This window comes from Leptodactylus fuscus, chromosome 4, assembly GCF_031893055.1.
Source record: "Leptodactylus fuscus isolate aLepFus1 chromosome 4, aLepFus1.hap2, whole genome shotgun sequence".
Classification (NCBI taxonomy): Eukaryota; Metazoa; Chordata; class Amphibia; order Anura; family Leptodactylidae; genus Leptodactylus; species Leptodactylus fuscus.
In genome coordinates, this window is record NC_134268.1 from 57,235,110 (window position 1) to 57,248,933 (window position 13,824).

Here is a 13,824-nt window from a genome sequence, read left to right on the forward strand (position 1 = left end):
GGTTTATCAGACAATATGTAAAGAATAGGCTGTTTCTTTGTTATTTATTAAATAAAGCTACCCCAATAATGAATATCAATGAACATTTATATCTGATAATCTATATACATGATGAGCAAAGATTTTTTCGTACTTCTGTCCTGTGCCATGTTTTAGTCCCAGGATAGCGGAGACCTCAGCAGCCACCTCACATGGGTCCTCTTCAGCATCCAGTTCATGGCTAAGGAGATACAAAGAAGAAAATATAAGACTTTTATAACACGTTCTCCAAATTCTAATAAGCTTTGTATCGGCTCTTCATCACTTCCTAGAACTTGGCTTCATTTCAGTAATGGGATCATCTACACCAAGTAGCTGAAAACCAGGTCCTGCTTCACGGATGCAGATATCTTACCCATTGATATAAGTATTCTGTACCCGCTGCAGCTATGTGTGACATATAGTACTCTATCAGAACTTACAAAACAAGTACGGCATAGTTACGACAAAGGATCCATGAGAACTGTACAATACGAAGTGACATCTCATAAAGAGATCATACTGCATACATAAACATACATATAACCTCTCCTGACATGTCTGTTATAGTAATACATCTGTATTACCAATTTCTGAAGCATCTTTTCTTGTAACTCTCCATTTTGCCACTCTGTTGTTCCATCATTTTGACAAGAATATATCCCAGTTATCAATTTATTCATAAATTTCCAGGAGGAATAACAGAGGAACAGCACAATGTAGAGTAATAATTGTTATTTTGTTATTTTGTTGTTATTACAGATCCTCTTTAGGTTAGAAATTTGGTGACAGCTTCTACATCATTGAAAGGGGGGGTTGTGTGTGGACTGAAACAAACCCATTACCTCCTCTTGATTTTCGCCTGCTTGCACTCTGGTGGTTCATCATCATCCTCATCATCCTGTCCATTAATTGGCATTTGCCCGCCTGGCATGGTATTCCTTGGCACCTGTGAAGCTGGAGAAAAGAAATCTGTGTGATAATAATGTTAATACATGCTAATATAGTCATTAGAATATCCGCAGAACAAGTTTCTTGGCTAACAATAGGATGCACATTAAATTTGTAGGAGTGTATCAGTACGATATCATTCTTGACCTGAATTCATAAGCCAAATACCGTACATGGTACGCACAGTGCACCGTGCAGTCCTATATAGGAGGACTTACTTTCTGTAACGTTCACCTTTATGACTAGAACCACTTGGCCCCTCGTTGTGAAGATAACCCGAGACCACTGGGGGCCCCAGAGCATTGACACTGAAGTAGCTGAGGACTTTGATTTTTATTTTATACATTTTTCTGCATATAGTTTAATTTCTTACATTTTCAGACGTAGTCATTATATTTGGAGCGGTTTCTGTATATAAGGCCAGTAATGGCAGAACAGCAGGTTGTGATCTCCAGCCTAAGCCCCACAGACGGACCAAATGATTACAAGGTTACACCCGGCAGCTCTCTTTGGCCTGTCACCACTATTTACGTCTCCTTGACTGCTAATATACACATTAGGAGAAGAAGGAGAAGCAGCACAGTCATGTATGAAACAGTCATGGAAGGCATGGTTGTAAAGCAAACAGTACCTAACCAGGGCACGGTATTGCCCTCCATGTGAAACATGCGCCTATCAAGGTTTTTCTAGCGATCATCTCACACCGCTTTAGAAAGAATAATTCTTATTACAACTAAATTTCTGGTCATGACTAACAAAAATGTACAGAAATCACAATCCATGAAAGTGTGAGCTTAAACAAATCGCAAGGCAGCGGAAAAGAAGAAATAAAAACTGGCCAGTAGTTAATCTTAAGAAGCTTTCCTCCCATTTATAAATTGCTTTAATGAAAACTCAGCTAAGGCCATTTCCTGCTTTATATCGGCAATAAATTAGCTATTAGTAAGATCAATAGGTGCTAATTTCACAGACCTGGCTGGCTTGTATCGCTGTGTCCGGATGATGCATCCCTATCCGCAGAGCCGACGTCCCTGGGTTCGCTCTGGTCTGGATCACAAGGGCATTGAGCTTCAAGACTCTCTGGGTTCTGCATCTGATGACTCTCGTAAATAACACTTAAAGGTTTACTGTCTTCCTCCATTCCCTTTATATCAAGATTTATGTTCTTCACTCCATTTACGCAGTCACTGAGACAATCGATATTTTCTGTAGTCGGGGGTATGTGCACAGTAGGGTCTGTGAGCTGAACGCTAGCCGCAGTTTGTGCTACTCGGGCATCTTTACCTTCACAGTCACCAAATTCATCAAAAGTCCACCCCTGTTGTGCCCAGTACTGAAACTGCTCATAATAGTGCCAATAAGATTCCTTATAATGCTCAGCCCATTCCCCCTTGGTTGTTTCACAATTCCATGGCTCAGGGTTGCTATCTTCACTTGATATGGCCAGTTCTTCATGCTTTGCAATCCATCCCTGCCATAGCAAACCCTGTCCATACTGATTCCAGTAGAGTTCCCAATTCTCCTGTGAGCTTGGCTCTGCACATGTTGGTTTTGGGTCAGTCGTATTCTCGCTGGTTGTCTCAGAAATGTCTTCACTATCAGGCTGTTCAATGCTGGCACAACCATCTTCATAAACGTCATTAATGTCTTCTATTGCTTCTTTTATTCTTGCATTTATTTCTTTGGAACATTTTGTCTTTTTCTTCTTCCTCTTGTGGATTTTATGTTGTTTCACACACGTGTCCAATGGCTGAAAACAAACATTAACAAATCCGTAAATAGGAGAATATAGGAAAATATATGGTCATGTGACTCTCACGTATAGATATAAAAGAATAAGCATTCTGTAAAAAAAAAAGCGAAAAAACCTGATTTATCTTGGGTGTGTGTATATATATATAGTTTACTGACATTATCAAACTATTGCTATTGCATAATCAGTTACATGCGTAGCTTGTGGCATATTTACTTTCATAGAAATTCATTTGCTAGATTTTTGTGAATTCGAGGAGCATTATGGTATCTGCCTGACTCTATAGGAAGGAGTCAGAATCAGATGAGTTGTGAATTGGTCTACCAGCTCCACAGCCCAGGGTACATGGAGTACCTATATCTCTGTAGGACAGACTCATATGGACACAATATACTGGCTCTATGAACACATATCATCTGTTAAGCTCTGTCACACCCCGTTTATACATGAGTCCCCCTGCGAACTTCCGGTTGGCACATGCGCAATGGAAGGGCGGCAAGAAGACTTCCTGTTCCTTAGTGAATTAACCAGGGCTGGGTATGTACTTCAGGGTATGGTCCTCGGGTTACGACGAGCCTGCTGCAGAACCTCATTTTCTGAATGCTATACAGTGTATAGCATTCGGCAAATGAAGGCTGATTGTGTAGCAGGCTCGTCCTTGCTACGAGCAGGTAAGTATGCTGTTACCAGTTGACTTTTTCTCATTGAAATGAATAGACCAGCGTTGATTGGCCAGTTGCCAGTGATTTGGCCAATCAACGCTGGTTCTGCCAGAGGCTCGTCTGAGGAGGCGGAGTCTAACATCGGACTATTCATTCCAATGAGAAAAACTCTTGCCTGCCCGTGGCAAGGACGTGCCTGCTGCAGAATCAGTGTTCATTTGCCGAATGCTATACATATATATAGCATTCGGCAAATAAATATATATACTGTATAGCATTTAGCAAATGAGGTTCTGCAGCAGGCTCGTCGTAACCACGAAACAGTATGCCTATACCCCTGCTAGACATGGCAAACTCTCAAAACCGGAAAGAGATCTTCGACCGGAAATAGGAAGGGCGGGACTTAATCCTTTGTTATTGTTGTCAAAGGGGGACTCATGTATACAAATCCATTCCAAAGACAAAGGCCCTTATAGTCTTGATGCAAATTAGAATTTTCTAGCCAAGTAGGTGGTGGCATGACATACAGCATACAGTGACCCTGCCCCTAGAGAAATGGCAGTGTTACCGCTCACTTGGCTAACACAACTTATCTCAAGGATGTGTCATCAAGTGACGATCAGCAGGGTCTGACACCCTGACCATTTCTGCTTCACAGTCCACGACATCACGATCAGTGACATGGCCTGTTTCCAAATGCACATACACGTGCACACTTGTCTTGGCTAAGCCTGTATGTGTTCTCATTGGAGAGAGGGGAGTAAGAAGCTGTCAGACATGTTTGATAGCCTCTTGTGTCCTGGAAGAGCAGACGATTAGGTATGCTAAAATTGAACATGCCTGATCCTTCCTTCCGTCCTTGACAGTAGTGGAGTCTCTGCTGTTCGGATCCGTCGGGGGACCCAAACAACTGAGAAGCGGAACAATAATACAATGGCAACACAATGACCCATGTGGGTCCTATTGATTATAATGGGGTCCATTTAAAAAAAAAAAAAACCTAAACCAGTGAAGGAAAAAGTCCTCCGTGTTGATTTTCAGAGGACTCTGCAACTGAGCCTCTTGTGTAGAAGTGAACGGAGCCATTCCCTTCAAAATGTATTGGTTCAGTCAGCTTTATGTGTATGGGGGCCTATACAATAGAGAACAGGCAAGCTTCTCTGGTCTCACAGTAATATGTATTATTCTGGCTAAAAGGCACCATTGTATGTTCGGTCAAAGTCGGGGACACGAGGGGACCTATACACCCTACACTAAATTGTCCTGTTGGTTGACAGTGAAACATTTTCCACCATTTTAGACATTAATCACGAGTATTAATCTGATCCTATCAATAACAGAAAGTTGTGATGGTTAGCAGGAGAAATGTTATCCCTATGAAATGTTCCCAAAACAGGAGAGACAATACTATCATCAAAGCCTTACCACAAAGTTCTTCTCATACGATGATCCACCAAACTGTACCGGGAGACCCATCCGCAGCATCAGCTCAGTCTCAGAGTCTAGTTCTCCGTCCTCTGCCGGTAGATCAGACACATGGGACACCTCCAACGCTTCCTGCTCATCCTCCTCGTCATCTCCATAATCTGTGCAGAAGAAAACACTTTACAATGACTCAAGATACATTTTACTTCCTGCTCTAGTCATAAGTTTATTAAAATATAATGAAGGTAAGATATTCTCTGCATCGCAATAGATACAATCTGCAGCTTCTCTACAAAATTAGCACCATATGGGTCAAGGTGCAGGCCTAAAAAGCTACAATGCGTATGAAAATCCATGCAGATGTGAATAGGGTATCTAGCACTAACATCTGCCACTTCTGAATGGGACCATAATGGAATTAAAAGGGATTTCAGGGATTAGTGATGTGTATTTTGGTTTTGTTTTCCTCCTTGACAATCCCTTTAAGTCAGTTAAAGGACCAAAAACAATGACATAACAAAGGTGTATAACAAAGAAAGCAACCTAAAGAGTTACTTAGGGCTTTTGGGACTCCAGTAAACTGGGTTTCACTACACCAAAAGTTGTGGTTGTGACGTGTAAGTTAGCAAGACCTCCTCCCCCCAGGCCACATCACTTTACCTATGAAGCCGTGTATAGTCAGACTGATGTTTACGCAGCTTTCTGAATACTGACAATCTCTGGAACATGCTGCCGAATTTGTTACAGGCATTTAGGAAGCAGGCATAATAACTTCCCAGCCACATCTCTTGTCATGCCAGGGTCATCAGTGTCTTCCTTCTGTCTTAGATTCAATGGTACATACTCCATGGAGGCAGCACATCTTGGGGGCTGTTCACATCATGTTTTCAGTATTCCTTACTGTCCTTACTGACTAAGGGAGCCTTCACACGGAGTAAACGCGCGTGTATTTTTTTGCAAAATACTCGTGTAAAAATACACGTATAAAAATAAGACTCCCATTGACTTCAATTATATTTTTTTACACATGCAAAAATACACCTGTAAAATGTCATTGAAGTCAATGGGAGTCTTATTTTTGCATGTGTATTTTTACATGTGTATTTTGCAAAAATACACGCGCGCTTACTCCGTGTGAAGGCGCCCTAATTCAGACTAAGCCAGAAAACAAAATATATCTCAGTGTATAGATACGCAGTGGGATATGTTACCCATACAGTCTCTATCCCCTGCTATCGGCACCCTCTCTTTCTTCATAGCTGATCCACCCCCCCTTTTATCTCTGTTGCCCTTGCCTATATACACCAAATCCCATCTAATTTTGGAGTTTACTACAGACTGTTTTAGAAGGAGAACAATTCCAACAGTCAGGACTGGGGATTAGTAATCCGGAGTGCAGAAATGAGACATCACTTATATAGGGAAGGTACAGCCTGAAGCATCTGATATATGGCAGAAATAGAGACAGGAGACAGGAATGCATTGTAAATGTTATGAGGCCATGCAAGGGCCTCCACACAATAGTGCAACAGCCAGGAACCCCAATGCAGCAGTTTACTCCCTGCACAAGGTATATACTCAGGGCTTTGTTACCGTAGGCTTTAGACATATTTAGCTCTGCAGAACTTTTCCATGATTTCCAACGGCGTGGCTGATCACATGCGAACATGACCTAATGCAGTCACATGTCACGAGTTACTGTCTAAGTAAACATCATTTGTTTGCATTTGGATGTGGTGCATCAGAGTAAGCAAACTGTGCTCGCTTATGACAGACATCATTAGTACATGAACTCACATTTGGATTGTTCCCTATTAGTTTCTTTATCACAAATCACAATAACTATTTAACGTCAGCATGTCATCTCCTTATAAAGAGAGTCTATAAAATAGAGTGAAACAGTCCATATGTCCATGATGTTCGGTACACTGTGAAATACACGCAGGTTATGTCAAATGTGGCCCCACCAGGCCTGTAACCCAAGGCACCATCTGATCATGGCTGTCACTCCTTCAGCACACAAGTGGCGGCGACCATGTGGTGGCTCTCACCCAATCTTTTAGCTCTTTATTACAGGAGCACGTCTGGTGACAGGTTCACTGAAACGGGAAAGGAACGAGGTGCAAACAGGCCATGTAGCGAATGAACATGACATAACTGGCCTGTGAAGCAGAACCAGCGATCACCAGAGTGTCATTGCTGCATCAAGCAGCTCATCTGAGAAGGTCCCGGGTGCTGAACCCCACCGATCAGATATTGATGATCAATATGCAGATCCTGGAAAGACCCTTGAAATTCATAGGAAATTTTTCATTCTGATAGTGCATAAACAATACCTTTGAGATTCCTCTTATTGATGTCAATTCCCCTCAATCCTAAATAGTACAGGTCACGATCACTAGAAGGAAAATAGCAATAATATATTAAGGAAGATCACAGCACATTCACACACAGTAGCAAGAAGTAATTTATTACAGAGATTTACCTAACAGTAAGGTTTACATACAAGGCTTAATATGAGCTTCAATAATCAATATTTCAGCCCAAGACAAATCTGTTTGAATGGATACACTATTTCATGGTTCTCCATCTATATGTCTATTACGCTGCTTTCGGACTGGATATTATCTATGCATATTAAAAAAAATTTTTTTTCTTAATTGTGATATTTTTTAAGTTATATTGAAAACTATGTGGAAAGAAACATACCTCTAGTACATTTAGTTTAGACAATAACACTTTAGGGCTCGTTCACATCTGCGCCCAGGAGTCCGTTCTGCAGGTTTCCGTTTCCTGCACAAAACAGGGCAAGAGACGGAAACCTGCCGGCATCTTTCCAAACCTATTTATTTAAATGGGTTTGAAAAGTGTCTGGCTGTGAGCGCTGGTGAGCGTTTTATGTTCTCCGCAGCGAAACTGTTTTTTTTTTTTTTTTAAACCGGACACAGAGTCGGACATGCAGTACTCGGTGTCCGGTTTAAAAAAACAAAAAAAAAAGGTTTTGCCGCGGAGAGCTCAAAACGCTCACCGGCGCACACGGCCGGACTCGGCATGACAGATTTCCGCCTTCTGGATGCAGGAGATGGAAACCTGATAACGGAGTCCAGACGCTGGTGTAAACCCAACGTAAGGTTAAACGAGATGGACATATTCCACCACGCAAGCAGCCATGACAAATCCACTTGCAATGAGGCCCATCATGTTTCTCATCCACTATGCTGCAACAAGTAGATGGCAGCGGGATAGCCGCTATGAGTTTGCCATAGCTAACCCACAGGAGTGCATTGAATTACTTGCAGCTCAATGTATTCCTGTGGACTGCAGCTGAAGATGTAACTGAGCTATAGTAGATGTACAGGAAGGCAGTGGGGAATAGGGAGATACATAGGCATGATCATTTTAGGGGGATATGCTATCAAATAAACCCTGTATATGAAGTTTTCTAGGTTTTTGCTGGCCCAAGACCATAGTCATGGAATACTGTCCTAGGTTAGCCATTAGAAATAGAATTAGAAGATGAGTGAAATGACGGTAATTGAATAACATATCACCAACATGACAATACTTAGTACTTACTTGAAAAAAGCTCTGGAGCAGAGACATATTATCCTACTGTCCTCATTCTCATCTTCCAGATAAAGACACATTTCTGCCACTTGATTCCATTCCACACACAGCATGGTCCTGAGAGGAGGTATAAAATTAGAATTAGAAAAAAAATACATGTAAAGAAGATCTATCAAACTGGATCTGTCCTCATACTATGCTGCCATATTCAAATAACTGGACTGCTGGGATATTATACCAATAGCAGATACAAATACTGTGGCATTAAAGGGAGTCTATCATTGGTTAGAGTGATTTTTAACTAAGCATATGTTTACATAGCCTTTAGAGAGGCTACTTCAGACAGGGAAGGCTGTTGTGTCATCATCATCATCATCAGCCTTCCCTGCTCTCACCTCCCCGTTTACACACATCACACAGTGCTCAGTGAACTTCCAATGCACTATGGAGACTAATTAGTATATTAATAAAAGCGGCTACTTCAAAAACGGCTGGGAGGATTAACAAGTAAAAGGTATGTCTACAAATATATGCTTAGTTACGAATCACAATAGCCATTGATAAAATCCCTTTAAGTTATAGATGGTAAGAAAGAATTCAGTGCGCTCATAGTTATAGGTCTGCTCTATAGCAATGGACAGCCACCACATATCTACCACTGGTGAGGGGTGTAGCAGGCACTCATCTATATCCCTATTGCGATGACAGGGGCAGCAGACGACGCCATTACACGATACTTGCTATTCCATAGTGCAAAACACCCCAGTTCTCCTGCTGTGACCGAACAAGTCCTTAGAGCAGGGTAACAGGCCAACAATGTCATATTAGCGAGGCTCACACATGCACCTTGTGCCATCCTTTTATTCTCACCTGCTTTTATTTGTACAGTTCTAGAAGAGAATCAAATAGCAGACGCGTTTTCCGTAAATTGAGGTTTCTAGAGGTAAAGAAAAGAAAAAGTAGTTATATGACAAGCCCATAACATTAATGGGGAATGACAGAAAAGGCAACTGGTGTATTCTTGAGGATGTGACCGCCTATATACATACATGCAGCTTTAATACTCATTCATTTGAATGGGTTATTAAAAGTGACCGTTGGTGTCTGTATGCGGCTCTCTACCTGGAAACCGTTTTTTTTTCTTGCCAAAAAACGGTTTCCAGGTAGAATGGGTTTTAAAGCTGATCAATGGCACTTTCTTTTACGATGGAAACCCCGGGGTGGACAGTGGTGGCAGTGTGAACCCAGCCTAAGAGACTTCAGATGGTTGTCTCCTTTCCCGAACAACATAACCGGTTTAAAAAGGTTTTGGATATAAATCCTGGGTGATCTCTATTACAATCTATGGCCTAGTCTGGGCTTCCGATGATGCAAAGTTTTTCATGCTAAATGACAGATCTGCAACTCCAACACCAGAAATCAACTTTTTCATTTTTAGGGTAAGTTCACATTATACTCAACGCGGCCTCTTGCACCACCGGATATTTTATCCGTGGTGTGCCGGGCCGCAACCGAGGTCCGCACTTTTTAGAACATGTCCGTAATGGCCGCAATTCACGGCACTGCACGGACTCGCCCATAGAACTCCATGGGAGAGTGTGGCAGTTTACGGGCATCTGCGGAGTGTATGTTGATGATCAGCAACTAGTGTTTGCGATCAGCAGCATGCGGACCATAAAAGCATTACGGTCGTGTAAGACCAGCCTCAGGCCTAACAGGACAGATACAGATAACGTGAGATGTCTATAGGAGACATTCCATGGCAAAAAAAAATTAAAAATACAGCAGAAATCTTCAGGTTTTCACCATAACTTTCAGGCAGCCAAAAGTGCAATCTTTGCATTGCAAAGGTTGAAAAACATGACCAAGCCCTCAGCAATAACTGACATACTGTGCGTGCAAAACCCACAATGCAAAACATTTTTCGCTGCAGGCTTTCTTCTGCAGTGTGCAGATGTTATATGTTTAATCCCCTACACAGCTCCTGTACCCCTCAATGGGTTGGCGGCTGGTAATTCCCAATTGCCATGTGTGTCCTCAGCTGTTTACATGTGGGTTGCCAGGCCCCATCGCCTCTGTTCACACTGTGTTGTGCAGCCTCTGTCTCAGGTTTCTTTAATATATAGCATGAGGGAAATCTGGTATCCCTGACGTTTAGCATGAGGAAATCTGGTATCCCTGACGTATATTGCCCCATGGAGGCCAAAAGAGCATTCCTCTGAATACTGTCTGTATAATCGAAGCCTGGGGGCCAATTAAAGGGTTTTCCCGTTGGGACCCGCACTGATCAGTCATTTAAAGGGATCGCAGCAGTCAGGTGATCTCTGCAGCCTCTTCATTGAATACCAAGCACAGCGTTGTACATCACATACGGTCTTTGCTTGGCAGTGCAGCTCAGCCTCATTCACTTGCATGGGACTGAGCTGCAAACAGGCCATGTGACAAATGAACATAAACATCTCTGTGAAGTGAAAGGATTAAAACCAGCAAATACATCGATTCCTAACTGTACCACAAAGCCAGGTTGGGCTCCAGCATGCTGATCCCTTGTTATCTAGGGATATATACATATATACTTGCAGAACACTAAGCACATATACAAAAGCAGATATACACACGCACGAGATACAGAAGTGCCTTACCAGATATAGATCGTCCACGCCTCAGTTCACACCATGCGGTCAGTCTGCGGCTCACCTCCCGCCTCAGGTAGGTAAGTACAGGAGCGGTAGAACCTCATCCTCACGCTGCGGATTTCAGCATGGGCTCCAGTAGGCGTGTCCATGGACAAAAACACTAAAACTACCTCCCCCAGCATGCACTGCGGCACTTCCTGCTTCCTGCAGGCAGAGAGGACAGAGGGGGAGATCCCGCACAGCCAGCGCCAGAAAACTACATGTCCCAGCATCCTCTTCTGTGTTGACATTCTGAAGCCCAACCTCCGGCGCCCGTCCTAGTGACCGGAGGCAGGAAGAGGACGTGTGCGCGGGGCATGTCGGGGATTGTAGTCTTCTGGGCTCTGGAGTTGTACAGCGCAGGAGAAGCCTGATCACCGGCATTACTGCTGGCATCAGGTGGGCATTGTATTGTATTGTGTGTGGTGAGGTCACTGTGTGCTGTGCTATTGTATATGTAACGTATAGTCTATGTCTGACTCTGTATGGGGTGGATCTGTTCATGATCCCTCTGTACTGTCCTATTGTATATGTACTGTATATATATGGAAAGTGATCCCTCTGTACTGTCCTATTGTATATGTACTGTATATTGTATATGTATGGAGAGTGATCCCTCTGTACTGTCTTATTATATATGTATGGAGAGTGATCCCTCTGTACTGTCTTATTATATATGTATGGAGAGTGATCCCTCTGTACTGTCTTATTATATATGTATGGAGAGTGATCCCTCTGTACTGTCTTATTGCATATGTATGGAGAGTGTGTACTGTCTTATTATATATGTATGGAGAGTGATCCCTCTGTACTGTCTTATTGTATATGTATGGAGAGTGATCCCTCTGTACTGTCTTATTGTATATGTATGGAGAGTGATCCCTCTTTACTGTCCTATGGTATATGTACTGTATATTGTACATGTATGGAGAGTGATCCCTCTGTACTGTCCTATTGCATATGTACTGTATATTGTATATGTATGGAGAGTGATCCCTCTGTACTGTCTTATTATATATGTATGGAGAGTGATCCCTCTGTACTGTCTTATTGTATATGTATGGAGAGTGATCCCTCTGTACTGTCTTATTGCATATGTATGGAGAGTGTGTACTGTCTTATTGTATATGTATGGAGAGTGATCCCTCTGTACTGTCTTATTGTATATGTATGGAGAGTGATCCCTCTGTACTGTCTTATTGTATATGTATGGAGAGTGATCCCTCTGTACTGTCTTATTGTATATGTATGGAGAGTGATCCCTCTTTACTGTCCTATGGTATATGTACTGTATATTGTACATGTATGGAGAGTGATCCCTCTGTACTGTCCTATTGCATATGTACTGTATATTGTATATGTATGGAGAGTGATCCCTTTGTACTGTATATTGTATATGTACACTATATTATATGTCTGACTGTATGGAGGGTGATCTGTATATGATCACTCTGTAATGTGATATGGTATGATATGTAGTCTATGAAGCTGGTCCTTTTACACAGTACATGTATGTAGTTTATATGTAAGACACGTCATCATCATTTCTAATTTCTTAAAGGGGTCATCTATTTGGATACATTTATTCGGGTAAAGAGCAGAATGGGTTGTCAGTGGATACAACTATAATATTTCTATATTCTGGGACTTGTCAAAAACCTGGCCAGAATATCCTTATAGTGGTCAATGTAGTGTCCCGGCCTGATAACCTGTGCACAAGAAGTAAATCCTGGCTGGGTTTCTTACCAGTTCCAGACCATAGAAAGTTCCTGCAGTCATGGTCCTGTCCAATGGCAACTGATCAAGACAACAGATGTCAGCACTAAGATGATGTCAGAAAATCTTTACAACGCTGCAAAATTTTTATTTATATTTGCAAAATGTTTAACTTTTGTCTATAAATTTAAGTCTGGTCATGTACATGGGAATACGCCTTAATATCAGTGTTTTTACTGTGAATAGAGAATCCCTAAAATAATGTCACAAAAAATACATCTACACCGTGGCACACAATTCCTGCCTAAGTAGTGACTTACAGCACACAGCTGGCATCATACAGGGTCCTGGCAAAGAACATACAGTATGTATAGAAGTCTAGACCAGATGTCTACAGAACTGCTGCAAACACAAGCCAGATAAATAAGATGTGGAAAACTTAACTTGACTCTTAGGATGGGTTCATTTGCTCCGGGCTCTTGTTGTTCAGGAACTTTCTATGATCTGTCACTTGTCAGAAACCCGGCCAGGTTATCCTCATTGTCACCAGGTTATCAGGCAAGGACGCCACATGTATGAGAAGAAACCTGTACACAATAAGGAAATCATGGCTGGGTTTCTTCATGCTCCTGGAGATGGGAATACTGCTTTAACATTTGCTACATCAGCTGTGTGAAGGGGTCTTGGTTCTCCTAGAAATGTCGAGGCCTTCACGGTTTACGTTGTACACTGTCCGTTTCATTCACTTCTATGGTCTGAAGGCCTGCAGTGTGCATATTAATGGGGTCACAGTGCTTGGACATGTACCACGGCCCCCTCACTACCTGATAGGCGGGGGGTTTGAGTATAGGCCATAACTGAAAAACCACTTTAACGCATATAGCCAGTTTAAGTACATGACTAGTGGGAGACATCCATTTGTGCAACAACATTGCTGTATGTGAACAGTGCCTTATATGAGGTTGTGCGTCATTAGGACAGCTTTATATTGACATCCAATGTGTGTTTTAACTTCCATGCTCTTTTATCTGATTACTCCTGTAGGGGAGATTCTTGT

The 13,824-nt window shown here is 42.1% G+C and overlaps 2 protein-coding genes across 3 annotated transcripts in view; one reads left to right on the forward strand and one right to left on the reverse strand.

Annotated features, from left to right (window-relative positions):
- TGS1 (trimethylguanosine synthase 1) overlaps positions 1 to 11,157 on the reverse strand; it is a 30,925-nt gene extending 19,768 nt beyond the window's left edge. The window contains exons 1-8 of the mRNA XM_075270517.1: positions 11,019 to 11,157; positions 9,247 to 9,313; positions 8,386 to 8,493; positions 7,146 to 7,207; positions 4,810 to 4,970; positions 1,942 to 2,719; positions 864 to 975; positions 134 to 220 (exon numbers count right to left, since the gene is read on the reverse strand). Of these exons, the coding sequence (XP_075126618.1) occupies positions 134 to 220; positions 864 to 975; positions 1,942 to 2,719; positions 4,810 to 4,970; positions 7,146 to 7,207; positions 8,386 to 8,489 (1,304 nt within the window). The 5' untranslated portion in view covers positions 8,490 to 8,493; positions 9,247 to 9,313; positions 11,019 to 11,157. The remainder of the gene's footprint in view (positions 1 to 133; positions 221 to 863; positions 976 to 1,941; positions 2,720 to 4,809; positions 4,971 to 7,145; positions 7,208 to 8,385; positions 8,494 to 9,246; positions 9,314 to 11,018) is intronic.
- A 94-nt stretch (positions 11,158 to 11,251) lies between these two features.
- Positions 11,252 to 13,824, forward strand: part of TMEM68 (transmembrane protein 68) — a 35,193-nt gene continuing 32,620 nt past the window's right edge. For both annotated transcript variants that reach the window (XM_075270556.1, XM_075270557.1), the window contains exon 1: positions 11,252 to 11,450. The gene's annotated coding sequence lies outside the window, so the exon portion shown is untranslated. The remainder of the gene's footprint in view (positions 11,451 to 13,824) is intronic.